General features: G+C 32.7%; 1 protein-coding gene and 1 long non-coding RNA gene across 2 annotated transcripts; one reads left to right on the top strand and one right to left on the bottom strand.

Annotated features, from left to right (window-relative positions):
• Positions 1 to 13,560: 13,560 nt before the first annotated feature.
• Positions 13,561 to 14,776, bottom strand: LOC145051759 (trihelix transcription factor GT-3a-like). The gene is made up of 2 exons (XM_078999578.1): positions 14,434 to 14,776; positions 13,561 to 14,365 (listed from the first exon to the last, which is right to left on the bottom strand). The coding sequence occupies exons 1-2, from the start codon at positions 14,698 to 14,700 to the stop codon at positions 13,832 to 13,834; spliced, it is 801 nt and encodes a 266-aa protein (XP_078855704.1). The 5' UTR covers positions 14,701 to 14,776; the 3' UTR covers positions 13,561 to 13,831.
• A 7,709-nt stretch (positions 14,777 to 22,485) lies between these two features.
• LOC145051758 (uncharacterized) lies at positions 22,486 to 23,657 on the top strand. Its single transcript, XR_013683817.1, has 4 exons — positions 22,486 to 22,988; positions 23,086 to 23,123; positions 23,387 to 23,480; positions 23,568 to 23,657. It is a non-coding gene; the product is annotated as an uncharacterized LOC145051758 (long non-coding RNA).
• Positions 23,658 to 27,940: the final 4,283 nt, after the last annotated feature.

The raw sequence follows: 27,940 nt of genomic DNA, 5'->3' as shown, positions 1-27,940 counted from the left end.
TATAATTAATTTTGGGGTTAATTGTATTAATTGTAAAGTACAGGGACTAGTTTGCAATTATTAAATAGTTGGAAGGAATGTTCCAAAACCTCCTTGGAGGAGGTGGGCGAAATTCATAGGGGAAACCATAATGAATTTGTCCAAGGGCCTTGGATAAGGCTTATGGATTTGCTTAGGCCCTAAGCAGGGGAATCCTAGGGTTATCCCTTAAACCCTAGCTTTGGGACTAAGTTACCTTGACTATTTAAAGAGCCTCCTAGCTCCTAATTTCGTCCCACTTAGAGAAACCCTGACCGAAAATTGCATCCCTCCTCTCCTCTATCTATAGTTTCCTTCTTTCTAGCTCTTAGGTGTGATTCCATTAGAGGCATGACAATTGTGGTGCTAGGCTTCCAAGAAGATCAAGATCTAAGGATTATCAATTGTTTACTTTAACAATTGAAAGGTATGTAATTCTTAAACCCTTTCTAGTTATTGTCGAAAAATAGCTTATTCCCTTAAGGTTCTTGTTTTGCTATTCAAAGTTATATGTTCAATAGTTAAAACATAGATCCAAAGTAGGTTGCATGTGAACTTAGGAATTGTTTTTCTAGTTTATTTGTTTTACCTAAAACCTATCATAGTCTTCCCTTTTTTTACTTCTCACTTATCAAAGCTCCGGAGAAATCTTAGATTTGTTAGAGCGCATTAGAATAAGATTTCTTTGAAGCGGCTTGGAGGATAAAAAGAAAATTCATTGGGTGGATTGGAATACAGTCACTAGACCCAAACACAAAGGCGGCCTCAGGGTTGGTTGTCTTCTGTCTTCGGTCTTTGAACATTGCGCTTCTTGCTAAATGGTGATGGAGGCTAAAAGTCGAATATACTTCCCTTTGGTCCTCATGTATTAAAGCTTTCCATAATGTCAAAGGATTTAATGGAAAACCTTTTGCCAAGTACGGTATTCCAGGGACTTAGATGTCTATTTACCAATTTAAAATGGAGTTTGAGGAGTGGAACATTTATTTGGAAGATCTTTTTTTTTGCAGGAACTTGGGGATGGTAATCATACTCACTTCTGGAAGGATAAGTAGTGTGCCGAGGTTCTTCTTAAAGACTCATACCCAAACTTATATAAGATTGAGATGATAAAAATAGCAAGGTTTCAGATAGATTAAACACGACTACTGGTGTGGATTTTTCATGGAGTTGGAAGCGACAACCAAGGAGTGGAAAGGAGGCTAACGAGTTGAATTCCTTAATCAATGTCATGACATATGTTTCTCTCTCCTTGCGATCAGATATGTGGGTTTGGAAACCCGAAACTTTTGGGAAGTTTTCTATCAGGTCCTTAAGGGCCATTTTGGCGAATAGACGTTTAACTAATAATTACATGCGTGATTTTGTTTGGATTAGTTGTGTTAGGGTGAAAAGTTCTCATTGGATGTGTAAATAGGAAGTGAGATGCTCCCATTTATGTAAGAACCCATATGAGAAATTAGTCTAATGAGAGAAATATTGCAAGACCCACTTTGTAATTACTTTCTAGACTAATGAGAGCTTAAACTGTTTTATTTAGTCCTTGTATTCTTGATATTGTTAGACTCAAATAATCATTACATTTTCGCATTTTGTCACCATTCACGGGATCTTACAAGTTGGGTGTCCTTTAAAGTTAGTTCCTTTGTATAGCGTCTCTTGTGCAATCGGGTTCATGTGGCTTCCAATCTTGCTGTTAGGTAATTACTTTAAATTCCAATCATTGTATTTTTTGTAATGCTATCGAGGAGGATCCAAATCATGTATTTTTCAACTGCAGTTTCTCGACTACAATCTGGAGCTGGTTCATTACTTGGAGTAGGTTGAACATGGTTTTACCTAGTAGTAAAGAGGAGTTGTTCGAAATCCTAAAGACTATTGTTCAAGGAAAAAAATCCTAAAGACTGTTGTCCAAGGGAAAAACAAAACAAAATTAGGATGTCCTTGTTGTATTATGCGGTGTGGCTGATTTGGAAGGCCTGTTACTCTTCGATTTTTAACGGAAATAGATCTTCTCATCTGAAGACGGCGGATGATATTCAATTTATTGCTTTCAATTGGGTCAAACATAGATTGTCTTTTAATTTTATTAGTTGACATGATTGGTGTATTTCCCCTTTTAATGTTTGTACACTTTAATTTCTTCTAACTTCTTGCAAGTTTCTAATGCATCCACTGTTCAATAAATCATTTTTTTTTCTTTAGTGTTTTTTTATACCCATAAAGACTTCTCTTATCTTGTGAGGTTATTTTTAAATTGATAATTATTTATTTATTTTCCTTTTTATTAACAATAATAATTGAAAAGTCATATGTTCTGGTTTAAATTTTTTTTAATATTTTTTAATAGGTAACAAAAGGTAATTATAAAAATAGTTTATGTGGTATAATATCGAAAATGGTTAATCGTATTAAAGATTTGCTTTTTTATGATTTTTTTTAAATATAAAGATTGTTTTATTTTAAAAAGGCTTTTATATTTTTTTTGGTTTTGATTCTTTTAGCATGTTTACCGCTAATTTTATGGTTTTATATAATTTCTTCACAAAAGACAATTAATTGATTTTGAGAAAACTCTCCAATTTTTATATTTTTATATCTAAAATAACTTTCATTTTATCAACTTTTTTAATTTAAGTCATATTTCTCATGTTTCTTTTATTGTTGTAGTTTATGGTGCTCTTGGTAGTTTTCAAAATAATACAAATAGAAAGAAATGTCTATCTTCTCAAAAACAAAGAGAAAAGATGTTATGTCCACTTTTTATTGAGAAAATGCATATTAATATTTATTTGTTGGATGTTCAAAGATTATTGAATTTTAAGAAATAATGATGTTGATGAATCTAATGTTGTTATAATTATTGATCAAATCACTTTTTAGATTGAAAATATTTTTAACAGAAAAAAACATAAAAGTTGAAGTTATATTATAAACACATATAAGAGTTCCAAAGTTGTAACATCTAAGATTTTTGAGGTTTGCTTTTGAACCTTTGAGTTTTGACCTTGTTTCATTTTAGGTCCCCAAAGTTAAAATCTTGAAATTTGGCATTGATCATGTATGCGGGTCATACATCCTTGTACGCTTAGCGTAATGGGCTCCGTATGAGTACGTTGCGCGTACTCCTGTATGCAGGGTGTATGTAGCTCAGATCGAAACCCTACGAATTAGGGTATGTGCACTATTTAATCCTCCTTATGGCCCAAGACACTCCCTACCTCAGCCTCCACTCCCTTTCACGATCCTCTTAGCAAACCCTAGTCCATTTTGATCTTTTTGGAACTTTTTGAGTGATAGTGTGTGCTTTTGGTTGTGAAGAATGTTGTTCATGAAGGAAGCTTTGCCCTCAAGAGTTTGGATTTAGCATATCCTATTCATTTTGCACCACTAGAGGGTATAAAGCTTCAAACTTTGGTTATGTTTCTGTAAGTTCCATTTTGAGACTAGTTTCCTCCTTTTGCCCCTAAAGTTTAGATGTTGGTGAGTATGAGCTACTCCTAAGCCTCCAAGTTGTATTTTTAGATGTTTCTAGTCGTTTTCTATCATAAAGGTGCAGGCTTGAACCTTGTTGAGTCCCCATTCATATTCTAGAGGGTAGGTTTGGGTGTGATAACCTAGGTTTTAGAGTTTGGGCTCTTTGTATCCACCCAAAGGCATAAAGTTTGCAACTTTATGACCTTAATGGTCTTAAGGGGTCCAGATATGAGTTTTAGTCGTTTGGTCTTAAGTGATTAAAATGTTTTTGCATGGCTTGCATGGGGGCAACGTACGTCGTGCGTACTTCCTGTACGCCATGCATACTTCCTCTTTAACCGTGATTTCCCACTTTAGACTTGTATGTTGCGCGTACCATTGTGTACGGAGAGTTTATGGCCCAGATCAGGTGGACTTGTGTTTTGGGCCCAAATCGATGAGCTTGTATGATGGGTTTGGGCCTTAGGCATTTTTCCGGTGGGCCACTCCAACTGTTGGGATCCTCGTGGGCCTTACTTGACCTTTGGATGAGGCCTATGATTTTATTGGGCGTTAGGTCTAGTTTGGCCCATCTATCGTTGGACATTAGTCTTATGTTGTAAGTCTTAGTCCAGATTTTTGACCCAATTGTTTTGGGAACTTATTGTTTAGTTAGCATGGGAGTTTATCCAGCCTAGCAGCCCGAGTATTGGTTTGGGATTTCAGCAGTTGAGGTGAGTCTTCTCACCGGGTTCATGGGTCGAAGGCATCGATGCCGACCCATTTCTTATTTCGTAGAATGTTGTTGACTTTTGTGATAATTGTATGGAAGACCATGGGGTAGCCCATGACACTTGAGTGTAAGACCGGGATTTAGCCCTCAACATCGCAAGGAAAGACCAAGGGGGTAGCCCATGGTACTCATATGTAAGACCAAGATTCGGCCCTCGACATAGTGTGAAAAGACCATGAGGGTAGCCAATGACACTTACATGTTTTTGTTTAGTATGTGATATGATTGGGAACTCACTAAGCTTTCACTTACAATTTTTATTTGTAGTTTCAGGTACTTCCGGTACTAAATGGAAAGGTCCGGCTTGATGGCACAACATTCACCCTCACTGGTTTTTCCGTATTTTGACATTTTATTTTGATGATTTGACATTATTATTATAGAATTGTTTGGAACAAAGTATGATTGTTACTATTCTGTTATTTAAAATGAAAATTTTGATCTTTGATTTTTGGGCTCTTACAAAAGTTGTCATTATATTTGATTTTATAAAAAATTTAAGATGTAAAACTAGCTTATATCGTTGTTCTCCGCCTCTTATAATCTTTTAAAATCCTCCACGCAAATTTTGATACACATGTTTGCAAACAAAAATACACACAACATCCTTTTTCTTTTTCTATTGAAAAAAATAATTGTTTCCTTTAAATTAAATGTTAACAATTATCACCAACAAGAAAACATGATAATTATATGTCAAAATAAAAACAAATTGGTCAACACAATAAGTTTTTCAAATGTGAGGGTTTTTCGAGAAAAAAAAAATTCAGGGTTTCTCCAGAAAACAATGTACAAACCAGGCGATTATTTGTAAAGTGTCCAAGCTTTCTTGTTCTTCTTTCTCTTTCTTGGACTTTTGATCTTGTGTTGGAAAGGGTGGATGTGTGACTTTTACATAAATTTCCTTTTGTTGTAGTGATGGTATGATCACTTATTTATCTTTCTCAACCTTCTTTGTTGCATCGTTTTCCTTTTCATTAGAAATTTATACATCTCTCATAACCTTTTCCACTCCTAAGAGTAATGGCATTTACACTTTACTTTGGATTAGTTTGAGTTTAAGAGCGTAATTTGCATTTTTATTCAATTCTGCCTATTGTACTAGCTAACTGTATTATTTGTTTCCCCATGCTTTTAAGATTTTCACTTGTCTCTTGCTGGAACTATTGTTGGTTAGTTGCGAGAATTTTGACTAAATATTTGAGAGATGTTATAGAAGTATTCCCGGGAGGTGATGTTGTAATTTCTTGATATGATAGTTGAGGTTGATATTATTAGTATTGCATAGGCTAAAATGGCGACCGTTGTGTTTGGTATTATTGTGGTCTTTGTTGGTAAGCTATGTTTGGAGTATTCCTCTATCCATCATTGTATTGTCCATATGGGACTAATGGAATTGTCTTGAGCTCTAACCTTGGAAACCACCGATGGCAATGGCTTATTCTCGATTGTCCTGCAAGGTAGGGCACATGTCAGTTGGATGGACAACATTTAAACATATTTCACATCCTTTTGTGTGTATCTTGATCTTTTCCTTGTCTTATTTGTATCGCCAACTTTTTCACATCTTAAATTTGAGATTCATCATTTGAAGAATGCATCTTATTGATGCCTATTGATAGGTCATCATACCAATGTCCATCATTTGTTGCATGTTTTGAATTTTCAGCTAATAGATTGATAAAAACTCGAATTTGCTAGGAGGTTTTATCAATGATTGACCCTCCACTCAAGGCTTTAAATATACTACACTCAATTGGGCTTAGTCCCTTACAGAATTATAGCATCAGGAGTTGTTTGGTGATGCGCATGTTGAGGGAATCTCACACATAGTTGTTTGAACCGCTCTCAATAGACGTGAAACAATTCTCTTTTACCTTGGCATGCTTAAATGATTTGTTGTTAAGTGGTGGATGCTCAAATCTCACGAAATTACTTCTCAAGAAATAGTTGAGCCATCTCGTTCCACGTATTTATGGTCTGATGAGGAATATATAAAAGCCAATTTGTATCCCTATTTTCTCAAACAAAGTGGAATGCCCTTAGCTTTATATAGCCTTCTATAAAATCACGTGGTTTCATGCAAGATTGTCAAAATCGCATTTTTAACTATAAAATCGCACAATGTTCAAATGTTTAGTTTATGTCTAAGAAAGCCCCTAGAGTTTCTCTATCTACCTTACGATGTTCAAAATCTCTAGATATCCATGTCATCCTTTCTTCAACTTTATGTACTGATTGTACTGCGAGTTTAATCATAATGTACTATTTAAAGTACTTTGTTCAGTTCTTGTTATGTCATTATTTTTTTTAAATTTATTTCTCTTTTAAAATATTATTTTAAAGATTTTATAGCAAACTTATTGTTATAACCTCATTTCGCAATATATGGTATTAGAACCAAGAAATATTTTTCGGTGGTTAAAAAAATTAATTAAAATTTGAAATAAATATATCACACATAACCACCCAAAAATCTTTCTTGGCTCTAATACCATATATGGCGGAAAGAGGTTCTAACAATATGTTTCCTATAAAAAAAATAATGACATAACAAAGTACAATTGAACAGAATTTGAACAAAGTACTTTGAATAGTACTTTTTTTTATTAAAATCAAAGTACAATTAGTACATACATTTGGAGAAATGATGACTTGGAAATCTAGAGATTTTGAACATTGCGAGGTAGATTGAGAAACTCTAAGGCTTTCTTAGACATAAACTAGACATTGAGATAATGAAAATTTTCGAATGCTCGAAACTAAAACTCCATTTTAATTTATAAAAGGTCTTGATCTTTAATATTGGTAACCAGATGTTTACCGGATCAACAATCTTTAATTTTTTCAATCTTTTCTTGAATAATCATCTTTTGTTCTTCTTGAAATGGCCAACAATGAGCATCTTTCCTTTTGAAAAATTTCTTCATCTTTTAATAATTTGGTTATCTTTCGTTTGTCTTCATCTTGAATGGTATGCAAATCGTTTGGTAGAATAATAAAGGCTCGCAATTTTCCTTTGTCATATTCTTCAATATCGTAATGCTTGTATTTATATCTATCGTAATGCTTGTATTTATACCTATCATAACATATTTTTGATAATAATTTTGAAAAAAGATGCTTATACACAATATATGCACACACAATATTGATAAACATTTGAAAAGAAATACCTTACATTGAAGGTATACACCAAAATAAATTTTATAATATTTTAATTTTTATAAGGATCATCAAATGGGTCTTGAGCATCTTGAAACTCTTCATTTTTATTGACTTTGATGGGGATCCTTCTGATCGAGAAGGAGAGTTACACATGTCTTGTAATAAATGTTGAAGTCTTGTTGAAATGATCCAGCAACACCACAGATTCTTGCAACTAAATATGTGTCTAAGGAAGGAATGTTTGAAATATATCTTTGATTATTTCATCTTCTAGTTCTTGATGATACATATCTTGATAATACTTGATTGATTACTCTACTTGATTATTGTTTTCCTCATTAGCTTGATAAATCTTGAATTTATCCCACCATTTTAAACGATAACGACGATTTAACCACGGAGGAGAAATTCCTTTGGCTTATTGATAGTGATATGTACATATCATAATCCTTGGGATTTTGGCTATTATACTAAATTGTAACATGTATTCAAATTCAGGAATCTGTTGAGTAAATATTTCTTTGAATTTGAGATATCCCTTAGACATATCATTTGGTAGACAACTTGACCCACAAATTTGTACTAGTTAACAAACGATCTTGGATATTCATAGTCAAAGTTAATATCAAAAAAGATAAACCATCAATAAGAATAATTTCGGATTAACAAAGTTTTGAACCAGACTTATTGATGATCATAATAGGAAAATTTTGGGGTTGTTTGTAATTTTGAAGTTCATCTACAAAATCAGATTTAGTGGGACTAGGTAAACTAGTTTCACTATTTTGTTCATCTTGATGGAGTGGTTTTGGAATAGAATTAGCATAATCAACAATTTTTAATTTCAAAGACCTTGATTTTGAAAATGAAGGTTTTGAAGTGCTAACTTCTGGAATTGAACTAGTTGAAAAATGTGATGATAAAAAATTTATAGAAGAAAAATCTACATCAACTGATCCATCATTATGTTCAACTATGTTAGAAAACTGTTTTGAAGAATCTGAAGCCTTTGTCTCAATAACGTTTTAAAAATTTTGGTTACATGATTGAGTAATTTCTAACCATTTAAGACTTTTAGGCATATAGACCTTAGTATGGTTTGTATTTGTTTCAAAAATAATTGATTCATTTTTTTGGACTTGATAAATAGGTTCTTGGTTTTAAAGTGGTTGTCATAGTTTTATAACAAACACGATAGATTATTACTAAAAGTTTGGTATTATCTTAAAATTCTAAATTTTGTGTTTCTACCATTCAAACATGGTATCTAATTTATTTTTATCAAATAATCCTTCAGAGAAATTTAGATAATAATTAAATAAATTGGTCCTTTTGAAATATTTGTTTTTGCCATAGCTAAAATAGAATTTTAAAAATTTATGTCTTTTATCTCTTAAAATGGGAAAACTGGAGCATCAATACCAAGTTTAAATAAATGTTTAATAGCAATTTGTACTAAACCTATACGAAGAAATTTATATTTTTGTCTATGTTCTAAAATGGATCTTAATGATAATAGATTTAAATTTTGTTGATTTTGCCCAATATACAGACTTTGTTCTGTCATTTTGATTGAGTAACTTTGAAAATAATAAAATGTTCCTCTTTTGTATATTGTATCTATATTTGTTTTTGGTATTACCCAATCATTTTAAACTTTGTTCTATGTCATCAATAGTTTTTTCGATAGAATTTATTTGATTATTATCATAATTTTGTTCTTCATTTATATTTTTACTAGGAATGTATCTTTTGGATAATAAGCAAGAAAACTTACTCATATTTAATTAATTTTATTTTAAGATTTTAAAAGAAAACTTAATTTTTTTAATAATCATGAACATAGGGGAATCGTCCTGACGATGATTGTGGTCCGGCACCGCGACTTACATCATTATATGTGTATCTTACGCTAATTCAACCAATCACTAGTCTTGAATCTGAATAATACTTATTAAAACTCATAATTTTCTTATAAAAATTTAAACCAAAATTAATCAAATTTAAAATAAATCTATCACACATAAAGGTTCATGTGACAACCGCCAAATTCCCGGTCAAGTCAAAGTCAAGCAAAGTCAATGGATCAAATTGGTCAACTCAAATAGCGCTTACATGTTAGGACTTACTTTATGGTTACTAATGTACCACTCAAAAAAAATCTTAACGCAAAGTATCACTTGTAAGTTTCAAATGTTTAGAAATTCTAAACCCTAATCAGATTGAGGGATGTAACAACTCTATAGAACACTATTACATGCCCTTCAGGGGTGTATGACACTCAAAGTAGGGTGTAACTAAGTCTAAGGTCCTTGCTCTACGAAGAAAAACATTAATAAAGGCCCCCCGACCAAGTCTCTCCCAAGTCTCTTCCAAATCTCTCCAAGTATATGAAATTTCTCTCAAATATCTCCAAGTATATCGAATCTCTCTCAAATCTCTCCAAGTATATCAAGTCTCTCCCAAATCTCTCCAAGTATATGAAATCTCTCCCAAATCTCTTCACGTATCTTAATCTCTCTCAAATATCTATATGTACCTTCCTCAGTCGAAAGCAACTCAAAACCTAAGGAGAAAACCCAAAAGGACCCTCTTGGTTTGGAACCCTCTTGGGTCGGAACCCCTCTCTACTTCAGAGCTTTTGATGGATTTCGGAATGCCTTAGTTTGCTTCGGAACACCTTCAATCCAGAGGGATTTGCTCCGGAATCACCTCGTGCGGATCCTTCGGTTCTACTGCGGAAGACCCCGCCTCGCTTCGGAATTCCCAGCCGGCTTCGCACCTCCGGTCCGGACCTCCGGACTTCGCATGTGACTTCGGATCCGAGAAAACACTCCGGAATTTTGCCACATGACTCCGGAACTACCCTAAGCCCTTCGGACCCTCGCAGATTCCGGACTACACTCCATATTTTTGTCAATTTCGGATTATTTCTTCAGTTTAGGATATTTTTGTTGGATTAGTGGCTAAGGCTGTAACTATATTTGGTAAGTACTTGACCCGGTTGTGCATGGTCCTTTTGGGTTGCCTTCACCATAGCAACTTGATAGGGTGATTTAGAGAGAAGAGATATTATTATTAATATATTATAAGAATAATATGTTAAAAGAATAACTATATTATTTGATTAATATAAGTCATAAATTAATAAGGAATTAATTTGGTGACTTAAAGAGATTAATTGAATAAAGGGGTATAAACTGTCAAATGTGTGAAAGTTGTATTTTGAGCTGATAATCCTTATGGATATAGGGTTGGACGATTTTAGGGATATGGATCACCTAGAAATCGTCCAAGGCCTTATCTAGGAAGGGATTTGGATTGCTTTGAGGCTAAGTTATCCAATTAGGGTTTAAGGGTGAAACCCTAGGAGCTCACAGTATAAATAGACCCATAGGGTTGAGGAAATCGGCCAACCTTGTGATTGGAGTAACCCTAGAGCCGATTTCCCTCTTCCTCATCTCTCTTAAATCATCTTCTTGCTAGTTGGTGTTTGTAAGCCATTAGAGGAGTGACATTTGTGACTCTAAGCTCGAAGAAGAAGAAGGTTTTCAAGCAAGTAACTCAAGGTATCATTCTAGATCTGTTTTCATATATATATTTTAATTGTTTGTTTACATTAGATCTAGCCATGGAAGTCTTGGATATGTTGCATGTTCAATTAGTGAAACCTAGATCCAAGCTATAGGGTTGTATGTGCACATAGGTAAAGTTCTTATGTCCAAAACTCATCAATTTTGACGTCGGGAATTCCCCCAAACTCGTATTTTTCATATATTAGACCCTTTAAACCCCTATTTTATGCCAAAATTGATTATTTAAAACATATTTATATGAAATAATACCCAAGATTTTTAAAGGGATTCTAACTAGATAAGGGGTTTGACTTTATGATGTGATGCAAATCCCCCGTTTTTCCATGCAAATCTCAATAAAACCCATATTACCCATAGATAATAAGGTTATCCACCAGCCCTCCAAGCAAATGTCGAATCACCCCTTATCCCCTCCATTTAGATACGTGAACTCCTTTCCCCCTTATTCCACTTCTCATTTTCATACTTAGTAAACTCCTAAGAGGTGCTCTCAACTCATTCAAGCTTCAAGTCTCATTCCTTCAAAGAAAAATTCCCAGATTTTTGTAAGTAACTCATCTTCTTTGACTAGTGATTCTCCACATTATTCCTAAGATTTCATTATATTTACACATAAAATTATTCTTAGGATATTCTAAAGTTCAAAGAACCTTTCAAGTGTTGGAACTTGGAAGCTCCTTAACACTTCTTCAAATCACCCAACAAGCTAAACCAATGTGAGCTTCATATCCCTAGTTTTTCGATATTTTTATTGTTTTTGGGGGAGGATGCAAGTCAAAACTTTGTTTTAAATCTTAGTTTGCGTGCTTGTTATGCTTGTATGCTAAATTATATGTGTTAAAGTTATGAAAACATCAAGAACTCGAAATCTTGGGCAAGTCTCAAGTGTGAAAGTCATATTTCCCAAAATATACAAAGAAACAAGAACTAGCATGTCACAAAATAGAAGTTACAAGCTTCTATAACAAAAACCATAAGTATTTACGTCAAATTTACTTAAACTAGCATTTAGAGGGAAAGAGACCACTTTCAACAAACCACCTAGCTTTGAGTCATCTTTTGACAAAAATGAGTCTTATTTGTTAAATTATAAATTGAATGACCATTTGGCCGACATCAAGAATATTGGGTCTTTTTGACGAGCCTGATTTATAAATGAATATTTTCTAAATGAAAACGAAATATTTAGCCAACAAGTACGCCATTTCTGTTTATGTAATAAATAATGGATTACAACGATTTGCTTCAAAATCTGTTAGTATTCTAGTCAGACGAATCTTCACAGTATATATATATATATATATATATATATATATATATATATATATATATATAATAGTGTACGCTCAAAGTCCTGTAAGAGTTATAACCAGAGTCTTCTGGAGGGGAGCGGAAATTTGTGTATAGATCTATACGGGGTTGACACCCCGCACCTTCGTTGTTCGCTACAGCTAGACCATTAGTCTAGGGTGACAAATGTCTTAAACAAAACTGACGTCTGAAGAACGTCAGAAACAGACACTATGTCATATTAGTATGATTATAACGACTCATTAAGAATATAACAGTATGTTTTAGAAAACTACTCAAGTTACACTTTTCGATTTTAGACAACGATTGTTTTGAGTACTACAAACAAAACTTTTATCACGCCAGTCTTAGAGTTTTAAGACCACCAACTTATTCATCGGAAAATATAGGATTTTCTGGGAAAAACAATTTTATATGATTTTGTAAAACGATAAACTAAATCACACATGCAACTATACCCGATTTGTTTCCACTCTTCAAATTAGTCTCATTATTCATTAAATGAACCGAAGATACAAAAACAATGGAATCCAGATCAACCCCAACATGATTGTCGTTAATATTGTTAAGACCTAGTTAAAATTTGTATCGAATTCCATCGCTAAAAACGAAGAATCAAGTGTTTAGATCGAGTGAGGTTTAATGGCGAAGAAGATGAAGTGAAATAGGTGCTTAATAATCATATTATTATGGAATCAAGGAGATGCAACGAATAAGGAGGGAGAAAAAATTCGATGATGCAAAAAGTATAACCGTAGGAATATGAACAGAAATACATGGGCGTCAACAAGATGATCTTCGAGTCGCAACAAAAAGACTTTGGATTCATTTTTCAAAATCAAATTTGCGGACGACCAACAAGGGGAAGGTTGACGAGGAAACCTGCAACAAGAATTTCGGAGAGAGAGAGAGAGAGAGAGAGAGAGAGAGAGAGATTCTATTGTTTTAATTATTAAAATATTAAATAGATATTAAAAATGTAAACATAAAAATAAAAGGATATAACAATCATTATAATTTTCAGACACACCATTTCCACATAGAAACATAACCAAAAAGACCACGGAGAAAAAAAATCGAAGTTTAGATGAAAAACTCGAAAAAATAGATACCACCAGTTTTGCAGTTTTGTGTCTAAAATATATCTAAACAACATGAAAGCCAATATATGCATATCCAATAAAGTAGAAAAGTCAAAAGAAAATTATATCTTCGTCTTTACATGAGTATCAGAAAAGTCACTCCATGCACCATTCCTTCTCTGTATCTATGACCATTATATACCGTTTTTGTTCATGCATAAACACAAGCTTTAGTATATCTTTCTAAAATATGAACTAGAATGTATGTTGTATGAAATACAACAGATGCTTAACTAAAGCATGAGTTGTGTGTATTAAAAAGTAGATGCATATTTTGTTAAGGATGTCAAACCGTTAGATTGGGATTGGCTATCAATGTACAAGTATAGAATCAGATAATCTTGAATCTATAAGCCTTGAGATCTAAGCTTGTTTAAAAGTGCAGTTACAAGAGCATCTCGCTTCTGTGCTCTATCTTCCTCTCTCATGCTTCTTTGCTCTTCTCTTTCCCTCCATTTCTCATACAACATTGTTCTCTCCTTGCCTAATGCTTCCATTGTCTGCCTCCACTCCAGCTCCTTCATCCTCCTCTCTTCTTCTTTTGCCTTATACCATTCCATCGATTGCATTTCATGTTTCATATACTCTTCCAATAAATCCTTCAAGTTACTAATCACGTTGCTCCTTGTATCTTCGGGGTTACATTGGCTACTACTCTCTATACCCTTCTTCTTCTTTGTGATCTTACTTCCACTTGCCTTCTCCATATCACTGTCATCATTGTCCGAAGCAAACTTCATCTCTCTTTTCCTGGATCCACTTGCAACACCTTCTGCTTCCATCCACAGTAACCTTTGCATGCGATTTGCGAAGATCGTTTGTAACTCATCGTAGAATGGGAACTGTTGCCTCGTACCTTCTTGTTCCATCGCCTCATATCCCTGGTTCAATTCCAAGAAAACATGAAACATATTTTCTAAAAGAAAAGATAGATATAATTATGACAAACCTTGTAACGGGTTACAAGATTCTTCCACTTGCTTTTACATTGATCGCCACTGCGATTATAACCCCTCTCCTTCATCTTTGTAGAGATAACTTCCCATAGAAGCTTGTTACGCTTTGTCTCCATGAAGTTTGAGTCCAGTTCTGCCCTAATCATCAACAACTCCCTTGTTTCTTGTACACTCCATTGCGGAAACCTGTCAGCAGCAGCACCACCACCAGTATCGAGTACTCCTTCGCTGATAAGAAGGTGGCTAGGGTCCATATACATATCAAACAGATGAGTTTCTTGAAATATTTGCCACGGGAGATGATCATAGCATATATTCTTGATGAATTGGAGTCTTGTGAAGGTTTGAATGAGAGAAAAGAAAGATTGACTGAATAAGGATATGCAAGATTAATTATATATATAATGTTTTGCTGTGTGAATTCAAAGTGTGAAATGGTCAAAGTTTTGAGAAAGTCAAAAGAAAAAAGAACGATTCTTAATGTGCTTACACGACAATGAAAGCATGCAAGTAATTTGTTGGTTGTGACCGAATAAAAGTTGGTCATCAGTAGGATGCAGTATAGTGTTGGTTATGACCGAGTAAAATATATGTAAAAACACAGTAAGATGATTATGTCTTTATATTGCTTACAGTTACTTCTCGTTAAAAAAAATTAAATACCAAATTTTAGAAACTCCTTTTTTGTTAGTTGGGCATTGTTTTGTTATGATGATTATGTCTTTATATATTTTTTGATTTATATTTATATATAACAAAAAATGTTTTCCAAGGTTACCGATTTTGTAGAAAACAATGCTTGGACAACATGAAAACGTTATATATTAATATCAACAATATAAAATTTTGTATTTATTATCGGAGTTATTATAAAGATCTTGATATGATTTATTATTAATAGGCTTTGTATTTTTTTTTGTATATTTTGTTAATATCTAAAACTTATACAATATATGAGAAAATAAACATCACCAGTTCAATCACTATAAACATAATTTACCATGTCTTTTTGTATTTTGCTCGGATGCAAAACTAAACAACCGATTTTTCTTAATAAGCCAGGCATTATTAGTTTAATCAATAAAACAATACTTATATAATTCTCAAAATGATAAAACTGCCGTGTGTTTGTCCTTAAAATAATAGAAAAACATTACCAAGCCGTAGAAATCATTTGAAAACCATCATCAAGTAAAGTTCTTTTCCTTTCCCGTACGCATCTTTGACCAGTTTTTCCATAAGATTACTTAATTAAAGGTTATAGTTAACCATTTGGACAATTTGTCTTTTATTTTACTAAAGTCAAATGCGGGACCCATTACAGATCTCGGTTGACTAAAACTATAGAGAAGAGGTTTGTGCTTTTACCAATGTAACCCTGTGTGTGATCAATAAATATCAAAAGTCAGCTGCTTTGACTAATATGGGTGATATTAATAGCATTCCTAGACGTGACAACTGGTCAAGTTTTGACCTGATTCGCTTGCTTCAAACCCGTAAAATTTTATGAGTTTGAGTTTTAATTTTCAATTTGTTTACTCGTTTATAATCCATACCTGTTTACTCTTTTATTAAATGGGTTGAGTATGAATCATTGTCGATTCGTTCCACTTATAACTCGTCTCATTTAATATATATATATATATATATATATATATATATATATATAGAGAGAGAGAGAGAGAGAGAGAGAAAGAGAGAGAGAGAGGAGGGTTCAATTGAAAAAAAAAGTTGAGAATGGGGGAATCATTCTCAGCCACTCATTTATTTTTGCCGTAAAAGCCTCCGTCGTACCAGCAGAAATGGGAAAGGAATAGACATGTGTTTTCCAACAAAACATGTTTCCTTAAACTATGCTAATCATTACCTTAATATATACAAAAATATAGTTTTTTCGTTTTTTATTTTAAATTTTTAAGAAGCTATTTTTATCGAAAAATGATTTTTAAAGATACCAAAATTCATGATTTTTTATTCTCTACAAATAGACATCCATATTGATATAGTTTTAAAATAAAATAAAAAATTTATTTTTTTTATATTTTCAGCTATCGTTATTCATAAGTGAATAAAAATAAATCAAGTTTTTACTACAGTACATTTGTTATTCAGTTATGAATAAAAACTATGATTAATTTTTTTTTTAATACAATTTAAGTATCATTCATATATGAATATAGCATATAATAAACATATTATATTCATATTTAAATATTAGACGATGCATTCACTTATGAATATTACATAGTATATTCACTTGTGAATATTAGATGATATATTCACTTATGAATATTAGATAATATTTTCATATCTGAATATTACATAGTATTATATGGTATATCACATGTGAATATTACATAGTATATTCATTTGTGAATATTAGATGATATATTCACTTATGAATATTACACAGTATATTCACATATGAATATTACAAGGTATTTTCACAAATATATATAATTTTTATATGTTATTCACATATGAATAACATACAGACTTGCATATCTGTTTTTTTTGTTTTAATAATCATATACTGAGAAAACATATTCATATATGAATATAACGTGGTAATTTAGTTTATACATTTCATCAAACAATTGGAGTGCATACAATTTAACTTTTTTTAAAAATGTTAAAAACATGATATTTTGACTATTTAAATCTTACAAAAGAGTAGATTGATAGAGAATTATATGAAATTTTTCAAAAAAAAAAAAACGATTTGATTTTTTACTAACCTTAATTTTGAAGTTTTATTTGATAATCGATGTTGAATGAATGGTATGAAGTGGATTTTTGTTGATTATCGATGATGTTGATCTAATAACGTTGGGAGTATAATTAATCATACATGTTGAAGATCTGATCGTATTCAAGCACAATTGAAGGTTGAATTAAAAGAACCAAAAATGAATTTTTGTTGTTAACTGTTGAATCATGTTGATTATTGACGAAGATCGATGATTGATTAGCACTGGATGATGTTGATGATGGTTTAATTGAAGAAATCTAGATGATTGTTGAAAGTTGGAGAAGAAATTTGGATGATAAACGATGAATGGGTTTGAACTGTAATCTAATTCTCTACAGATACGTATTTGAGATTGAAGGTTGTTATCATATTTACAAGTTTGCCACCGTATCTTTTTATGCTTAGATAAAATGAGTGGCTGAGAATGATTCCCCCATTCTAAACCTTTTTTATTTTCTCAATTGAACCAACATCTATATATATATATATATATATATATATATATATATATATATATATATATGCACACAATAGATAGTGAAAACATTTAAACCTAACTTTCTCTCTCTCTCTCTCTCTCTCTATATATATATATATATATATATATATAGAATTGTTTGAAGGTTTTAAATGTTGCTACAACAACCTACATCTGTTATATAATAGTAACAATGATTAATAAGATAATATGTTAGTTATGTGACATACAAAATAAGATATAGAACAATATTTGTATAAAATATATTAAATAAAAAAATGACGATCAAATTAAATTGTATTTTACATAAATAGTTACCAATTGACATACCATTTAATATTTTTTTCTTTTTTTATCACTTATGTTTATGCTTATGATAATATATGCCGATCCCTAATTTCACAAATAGATTTCCTACAAGTAATTTTCTATGTTTTTGTTTGTCTTAGGGATGGTATAATCTTATTTGTGTTTAAAACCTTAAAATAATCATAATTCATGTGACAAAACTATAATGAACAAAGTATGGCTAAAAAATATATACCACAAAAAACAAGCAACATGATACCAACCTAGCCTAAAATGTTAGTAACCGATATATTTGGTAGCCTACATGTTTGGTCAATAATACCATACTATTTGATTAACCATGGTAGAAATTAATAAAATCATTTTGGAGTGATTTTTCAATCTAAACAAAACAAAACTCTTATTAACAAAACCTCATTTCATGTTTCACAATGCTCAAGAACATGAAAATCCTCATTCACAAAATCTCCATACATGTTGGTATTAACCCTTACCAATATGTATCAACCAAATTTATTAGTAGTCAAACAAGTTGGTACCAACTATACTTGGTAGGGTAGTGGTAGGGAAATTTTGTATCAACTATAATTGGTAAGGTATATGGTTTAGGAAAAAACATAATTGATACCGTATCAATTTCACCCCTAGAACAAAATGTTAAAAGTTTTTAGCAAGTCAGTTAGTAAAATATAGATTTTTATCAATTCAATATAGGTAGATATAAGCAAATAATATTAAAGACTAAAAATGTATATATCAAACATACAATCAAAGATATTATAGTTATAGATAATAAAAATATTTGTATTTTATAAAAAAAATATATAGATAAATATATGAAAACATAGAAAATCATAAATGGAAGGTTAGTATTTATATTAATATATTAATATATATTAATTAATACAATAGTATAATTAATTAATACCAGGTGGATATAAATCTAAAATAAAAAGTTACTATGTATATCAGTATACATTAATATATATATATATATATATATATATATATATATATATATATATTAAATTTGTCCAAAGTTAGGAATAGTGAATTTGATGGTTTTTTGGCAGAAATCGTCCCTGATTTATAGTGGTATGTGCTTTTTCGCTCTCTTGTTGTGCATTTATCTTCTGGGAAATTTATGCCATTTACTACAAACTTTGTCGCCACGTGTTTGTCACCTATCTTCTTTACAGTTTTCCTATCCAATCACATTTCGATTGGTGTAATTGTTTTCCAGTGGCTGCCTAGACCGACAATCGTTTGCACCAATAAATCCCTAAATCTTTTTGTCGTCTCTCTATAAATGTATTGACATCCAAGAAAAACCAGTTCTTCACCCCTCCTCCTTCTCTCTTCTGTTATCGTTGACTTCACCATGGTATTTCATTACGATTTGGTTAGTTGTGCAGATATTAGAAGGAGTCTGAAGGAAAATCAACAGTGTTGTTGCACCAGTCCCGTGTGGCATGTGTGCAACGGAGGTGATTATGTCAGTGTCAAGCATCAGCAACGAACCCTAAACCCACAAATGTTTCTCTTTCTCCTATTCCCCTGTGTTTCCCATATTTAGGATTTTAATTTCTTCTTGCTTTTTTATTAGGGCTTTATGTTTCCTTCCGCTGCGTCGACACCTTCAGTCGTACCCGAGACGCCCTCGGTTGCATTGGAGACGTCTTCAGTTATACGATAGACGACTATCATGGAGTGAGTCTTACCGATTGCATCTACTGCTCGCCGAAGGAGACAATAGTAACGACTTTTTGATTCTCCGACCATTTCAAAGGTTAGCTCGCCAACAGAAACATTCAAAACACATCGGTAGGTACGATTCTCTTATTTCGTGGGTTTGATTTCAGAAGTTAGCAAATCCCTAAGTAAGTTCATCATTTGCACTGTACAATGATTTTAATTTATGTGGTTTCGATTTATAAGCAAATTTGGCTTTGATTTCGATTTATGTGGTTTCCATTTGTTGTATGTCTGATTTCGATTTGCTATTTATTTGATTCTCCCAAGTGATTTCGATTTGTAGTGTCTGCCACTGCTACTATTGCTTTCGATTTCATCATAGGAATCGGTGCATCTAAAGCTTCAGCCGCATCTTTAGAGGTGTAACACTCCAAATCAGGTAAGCCTTTGAAACCCTTGAAAATGAATTAATTGGCAAAAATTGTCCCTCTCGTACGTTGGGCGTACCTAAGGGTACGCTTAGCGTACTATGGGAGAAGGATCGCGAAGGAGCCTTGCGTACGCGGGGCGTACGCAACAAAGGGCCAAAACCCTAAATCTCGGACTTGACCCTTATTTAAACACCTTTTAGCCTCTTGGACCAAACCCTATCAGTCTCTTTAGCCTCATTTCGTCCACCTACAGCTGAGATATTGTGTGAGATGGTTTTTGAGCTTAAGGAGTGGTTTTTGTGGCCATTTTAGAGTTCATTCAAGAAAGAGAAGTTGGCAAGGAAGCTTGGAGTGTCATTTGGCTTCAAGAATCTCCATATAGTCGACCTTGAGGAGCTTCTGGAGGTATAAAGCTTGGACCTTTCCATCTTAATCACTAGAGCTAGCTAGGGTTTTATAGTTTTGTCCCTTTGGTTGATTTTGGACCTCCTCTTTTGAGTTAAGCAACTCCAAAGGATGGAAATGACATATCCGAGGTCCTGTGGTCCTTTTGCATCATAAAAATGGAGTCTTGGTGGGTGTTTTGACCTCATGCATGGGTTAAGAACCTTAAAAAGGTCTTAATGGGGGTGTTAGGAGCATATGAGGCATGCAAAGGCATAAAGCTGCCAACTTTATGCCCTAAGTCATCTTAATAAGCATAGATCTGACTTTTGGACCTAAAAGAATCGAGTATTAAGCACTTAATGGAAAAAGTGCTTAATCTATTAGTACGTTGGGCGTAACCCAGTGTACGTTGTGCGTAAGTCCCAGAGCCCCAGTACGCTGCACGTACCAGGGTGGTATGCTAAGCGTACGCATCACAGATGGGCTTGGATCTGTTTTGGGCCTTTGAACTGTTGGGCCTCATTTGGTTATTGGACTTGGTTGCATTCTAAGAAAAGTGGGCCATGTTATCTGTATTGGGCCATTGGTGTTATGGTAGGGTCTTATTGGGCCAAGAGGTCCATTAATGATTTTGGACATGTAATTTGGGCCCATTAACAAAGAAAGGATAATTGGGCTTTGGTGGAAGGACTTGGGGTTGGGTTCCCTTTTGATTAAGTAAAGTCCTAACATTGATTAATATTATTATTCAGTATGGAAGGTTACAGACTGTTAGGAGAGCAGTTTTTGCATCCAGCAGACAGAGGTGAGTCTTCTCACCATATCCATGGGTCTAAGGCACTAAGGCCGGCCCATTATGTGATTATGGTTTATGTGTTAGTCATTTATGTGATTTGATATGCTATGTGATTGTGTGTTATTGCTTGGAAGACCCCGAGGGGAGCCCGTGCCATTAGATGTAAGACCATGGCATTCCTAGGTAAATACCATGTGGGGTAGCCCATGACATTGGATGTAAGACCATGTGGGGTAGCCCATGGCATTTCTAGGTAAAGACCATGTGGGGTAGCCCATGGCACGAAGATGTAAGACCTTGGGGAGAGCCCATGACATCCTTACAAGTTTATGTATGCATGGATTCTGTGTTATATGTGGCTTTTATAGCTAACAGGATATGTGATATGTGTATTGTCTGTGGTATGCTCAGGGAAACTCACTAAGCATTTAGCTTACAGGTTGTGGATTTGTTTCAGGTTCTTCAAATCCCAAGGGAAAAAAACAAGGTGTGATGGCGCAACGTCCACTCTCTCCCAGACGTTTTTATGGACACTCTGATGTTTGGAATAAAAGTTGTATTTGACATATGTTTTGAAAACAATTATGATTGGATTTCTTAAATCATGGAAATGTATATGACTATTCAAAAATGAAAATTTTCTTTAAAAAATTGGGTCGTTACAAGAGGTAACAAACACGAAATTTGTTTTAAGACTTAAGTTTTTATTTGAAGATTATTTGATTTCGTAGAAATTACTTTTTTTGATATTTTTTCTACAGGTATATATTTTTCTACCTTTGTTGTAGATTTTTCCCATCAAATCATCAAAATTGAAATTGTACTGTATGTAAGTTTCCTCATGAACAAAAAAATCTCTCTTTTTTATTGCTATTTCTTGCTGATGATGAACATAACACGTATTGCTTCCTTCTTTAACAGATGATCATAAAAGCTTTTACAACTGTTCTAGCTGTGATTCTTGAAGCCTTTGCTGTATATTGTGAAGGTGAATTCAAATGGGGTTATGGTTAAGATAAGATTTCACAATTTGTGATTCCAAATGGATTATAAACCATAAAGAATTATTTACTAACATTTGTTCCCTTGATTTTTTTTAAATGTGTAGGTATCCTTACATGGCTATTATTTTAAATTTTGGGTTTACTATTGTGCTATTGACAATGTCTTCTACTGAAATAGATAAGCCAAAAGTAGCAAAAATAGCAAAGGGCAATATGAGAAGTTCAGGGAGAAGAATACTTGCTGACATCACCAACTTTCCACAACAACCTTACACTCAAAAGCAACCTGTCAATCCTCATGAAAGTTCTGATACTATAAGAGAGCACAACAAGCAGCTCCAAAAGGTATAAATTTTGCTATGGTGGTTTTGTTAATATGACTCAAGAACTATATGTTATCTATTTATGACTTTATGTATATGTTCAACCGGTGATTGAACTTAATCTTTTATGTCATCCATGAAAAAGCAGCATTAATGAAACTCCTATCAGAGGAAAAGCATCCAATTAAATCTCTTTTTCCATTTCATGTCACCATGGGAGTTCCCAAATCTTTCTTTCTGTCATCGCCCTTAACATTTTTTTAGTAAAATCATTGAATAAAGTAGAGTTGAGAGATAGAAAGTGAAGCTTACTTTGCAGAAGGTCCAGGAGCAGAATTTGCAACTTGCTCAATTAAACACTCAGATGCTAATGGTCTGTTTTCTTGGCATAGTTTCTTAAACCCTTTTTTTAAACATTTTCTTCTGAGATACATGTACACATGTTATAATATATTGCTCTATTTTTGTAGAAACTAAATTCAATCAAGGACAGAGTAACTACTGTTAGGTAATTCCATCTTATATTTGACTTACATCCATAGTTACATTCATACCCCTTTGTTTTGTTTGGTTTTAGAGCAAAGCTCTGAATCATGAGCTTCGATGCAAAAATGGTTTGATTAGTGTAATGAAGTATTGGAAAACAGAGTTTGTCAAACAAATGATTGTGATATAAGTACATGAACATTAATCCTATTTTTTTTAATAATATGTTCAAAATTGTGTCTCATATCATCAAAATAAGGTGAACATATATGTTTTCACTTGTAGAACAATAAGGTGATTCAGGCGAAGGAAACTGAAGTAGTAGCAGAAAATAATGAAGACAAACATTATATTATCATAAAAAAGAATAAATCAAAAGGTCAATGTCATTTTTTTTAGTTTCATTTCGTTATATATAAACACCAATTAAATTAAGATTGTCATTTTATTTGATTGTTGGTTTTAGGTTTACTGCCATCTGTTGAAGAGGTTCAAGATAATGATGTGGCTAGAAACAGAAGGTTTGTAGAGTTATTTACTTTCTTTATATATATATATATATATATATATATATATATATATATATATATATATATATATATATATATATATATATATATATTGACAGGATTTAAGGATTCAATCTAGAAGACAAAAGTTATATTCGTAGTAATAAAGTTTTTGTAATATTTAATACACTAGTTAGTTATTTATAGAAAAAATAAAATAATAATAATAAGTGTTGAATGTTTTGAGTCAAGCCAATATAGTCTTTATGCTTTTGACTAAACTTATTCTAACATGTTACGTCAAGTATCCATAACTCTATCAGCAAAATATGTAATGAATTAGGTCATTGACTAAGTTGTCTCCATAAATTTAAGGAATGGTCCATGCATTGTTTAGCCATATGTTGGGCAGATTAATGGTCCCTGCATTGTGGACCCAAAGACCATAGTGACATAGCGGACAAATCATCCACAAGTTAGAAATTGTCTCTGTTTACGATTTATAGCGGTTGTATGCCTATGATGTTTTATGGACCGTAACAATAAATAGATCAATAAAGTATGCGGTGGTTTTCCTAATCGGATGTGATTTCTTTATTACCTTATTTATTTTCATTTTTTTTTGTAATCGTATAATTACGAATGTTGACTTTTAGTTTACACTTTGTTTAATTCAGATAAGATTAAACTGATTGATTTTTAGCTAAACTTTATTCCAAGTTAAAGATTTAGTAATGTACTTTCATATAGTTGGGTTGTTACAACATTACAGTTTCAATCTAAAAAGTGTACTATAAACGACCAAAACAATTGATCAATAATCTCTTTTTTTTTTATACTTTAACAAATTCATATCCCGCAAAACGGGGTTTCTCATCTAGTTTATTACAATAGTTATTTATAAATATAACTAATTGTTAATCATCACTCATCTAAAATGTTCATCGACCCCATGTAAATTTAATTAGTCGATTTTAAACACAAATCATATTTTAATACAGAAGTTTAAATGCAACTATATCGCGTGTTTATATATTTATAATGATTTTATATATTTTCATATTTTTATTTTGATAACTATAACGTAATAGAAGAATTTTATGTATTTATTGTTTATAAGGAAATATCCTTAAATGTTTAATAGAAATAATTAATTAGTAAGAAACAAAACTTAGTTAAAATTAAAATATAACTTAAGGAGTAAAATAAAATATAATTAAAATAGAAGGTTGTATGCCTTCATCTGTAGCGTGACCTTCAGTATTTGGTACTAGGGATGAGATTTAGAATCGGAAAACCGGACCGGAATCGGAACCGAACCGGAACCGGACCCGTTAGAACCGGAATATATAGAACCGGGTCCGGTTCCGGGTTTAAAAATTGGCTTTATCCGGGTTCCAGGTAATCCGGGTTTGGGTCCATTGGGTCCGGGTAAACCGGGTCTAAAACCCGGAACTGGTTTTTGGAACCGGAACCACTTTTAGGGCCGGAACCACTTTTTGTGAAACGTTTACAAGATGCATATCTTATTCGTTTCAACTCCAATTGACATACGGTTTTTTCCAACATGTAGTTTAGAGTTTGTACATGATTCTAGACTATAAATTTTTCATTTTTAGTTTTATATTCATTGACTTACAGTCCTCAAAAGTTGAGATACCAAAGCTAAAAGTTTTTAGTTTTTTAGTTTTTTTGTATTCGCTGAAAGTTTTAAAGCATGCATATCTAATTCGTTTGAAGTCGGATTGACAAGTGGTTTTTTTCCAACTTCTAGTTTACAGTTTGTACATGAGTTTAGACTATAATTTTGTCATTTTTGGTTTAACATTAAATGATTTACAGTCCTCCGAAGTCGGGATATCAAAACTAAAAATTTTCAACTTTTCAGCTATTTGTTTTTGTACTTTGTATTATGTGAAAATATTAACACAAGTATATCTCATTCGTTTAAATTCGGATTGACATGCGGGTTTTTCCAGAGTATATTTTAGAGTTTGTACATGATTTTAGACTCTAATTTTGTTAATTGTGGTTTCGTATTCAATAAGTTACAGCCCCCCAAAGTGGGGGTATCAATATGAAAATTTTCAAAGTTCAACCCACTAAGTTGTAAGTAATTACCAAAAAATTCCGGCTTTTTCGGGTTTTCCGGATCTAAACCCACTCTATCCGGTTCCAACCTACCCACTTTGATGTTTCCGGGTTTTCCGGTTCTAGACCCACTTTACCCGGAACCATACCCGGAACCGAACCGGAACCGGTTCCTATATACCGGTCCGGTTTCCGGTTCTATAAAATCCCGTTAACCGGTTCCGGGTTTTCCGGGTCCGGGTCCATCGGGTCCGGGTTTGGACCCACTTTCATCCCTACTTGGTACACTCTCTAACATCATAACTAATATCAATTCACGGGGCACCACAATAGTCGTTAAAATTTATGGCCTTTCAAATTTCTCAAAAGGAGTTATGGCTTTCATTGGATTTGTTTCATCATAATGCTTAGCATTGGACTCACTTGTACCATTCTTTCGTAAAACAAAATACTTTAACATCTTAGTTTCTAAGTGTAGGTCGAGGTCCAACTTCTTAGTATAGGACCCAATTTCTATCTTTGTCTTTATAATCCAATCTAATTTAGGTGAGGGACAATCTTATATCTCTTCAATGACTACTTTAACATGGGTTATGCCATGCATAATATAAATTTTGATATCCTTTTGCTCGGCATAATATCTAGATAGTGTAATGACATCTTGGTTATTGCTTATTACCAAGGTCAATGAGTTCATGATTTTGCTTCACTAATAGGCTCACGATTCGATTATGATAGTTATAGACTAGTACAAAGGCCGACTCCTAGAAAAACATACCTTATTTTATCAGCCGGAACAGTAATAATGAAAATAACCTCTTCCTTAGTGCAATATGACTTGTTTATTTATATCAGTATCTATAATGAAAATGGTAATAAATTGATTATATTTTAACTTACCCTAATTCCTTGAGCATAACATTAAGTTCATGCACGCAAATTCATCAATGTCAACATAAGCAACGTAGTTCACCTTTTTGGATTATGATACATATTATATTTAATCAAAACATTAACATAAAAGCATTGAACCATGGATCATTGCTCAACAATTAATAGCAACTATCATATGGTGTCTTGGAGTAGGGGTGTGTATGAGGTGGTTTGATTCGGTTATTTGTCATAACCGAACCATAAACATTACAATTGGTTAATGTATTTCGATAACCATTGAGTAATGGTTAATATTGTTTTGGTTAATGGTATTAGTCGGTTAATAGTTATGATTAATGGTTAATATCGGTTAACCAAAATGGTCAAAAATGACATAAAAATAAAAATATTTTTCTATAAAAATTGAAAAACACAAAGTTTATCGTTATAAAAGTTGAATGATTGTATATATATAATTGTATTAATAGAATATTACTTATCCTATCTAACTCCAAATAATTACCCTTTAAAATTTCAATTCTCAATATAATTACATACCATATATTTAATACTATATTATATTAAAAACATTATTAATATTATTGGTTTGGTTCGATTTATAACGGTTTGATTTTTGATGAAAACCATAACTGAACCATATGTATTTGGTTAACCAAAATTAGAAACCAAATCATATCTTTTAGTAATGGTTCGGTTATATCGGTTAATTTGGTTATGGTTCGGTTATTTGGTTAATATGCTCACCCCTACTTGGAGACCTTATTTGTTGGTACAAGGTTTATGACTTTTGCAATGCCTATTAGGGAATATCCTTGAAACTGAATGGTATAATCGTGATATGACGACCACACCATATCAACTAATGTTTGGTTTCGCTTTCAGCTACAACATTATGTTGGGGTGCCCCTAACAAAGTCAACTGTGAAATAGTCCTACAAAATCTTATATGATTGTTAAATTCCTAACTTAGATACTCACTACCCATATCAGATATGAAAATCTTAATCATTTTAATTAACTGATTCACTAATTCAATTTGGAAAGTCATAAACATCTCAAAGGTTTCAAACCTATGTATAATCAGATGAACATTGTAACATCCCGAAAATCATGCCATACATTTTTTGTTTTTAGATTAATAAATCATTATTACAAACCCTTCCCATAAACCCAAGGTAATAAAGATTTAACAAAACATCATCAAATCAGAGTAATCCACAGAATACGTAAACATGTGGTGTGTGCTTTGCAATCATCCAGAGCTCTTCCAATTAAAAACTAGAGTAGGGATGAGAAATTGGGTCGAAAACCCGAACCGAACCGAGAACTGAACCGAACCGAACCG

This window comes from Lactuca serriola, chromosome 5, assembly GCF_051521515.1.
Source record: "Lactuca serriola cultivar US96UC23 chromosome 5, Lser_US96UC23_V15, whole genome shotgun sequence".
NCBI classification, from domain to species: Eukaryota; Viridiplantae; Streptophyta; class Magnoliopsida; order Asterales; family Asteraceae; genus Lactuca; species Lactuca serriola.
Note: the sequence above shows the minus strand (reverse complement) of the source record. Positions and strands in the feature narration are given on the sequence as shown.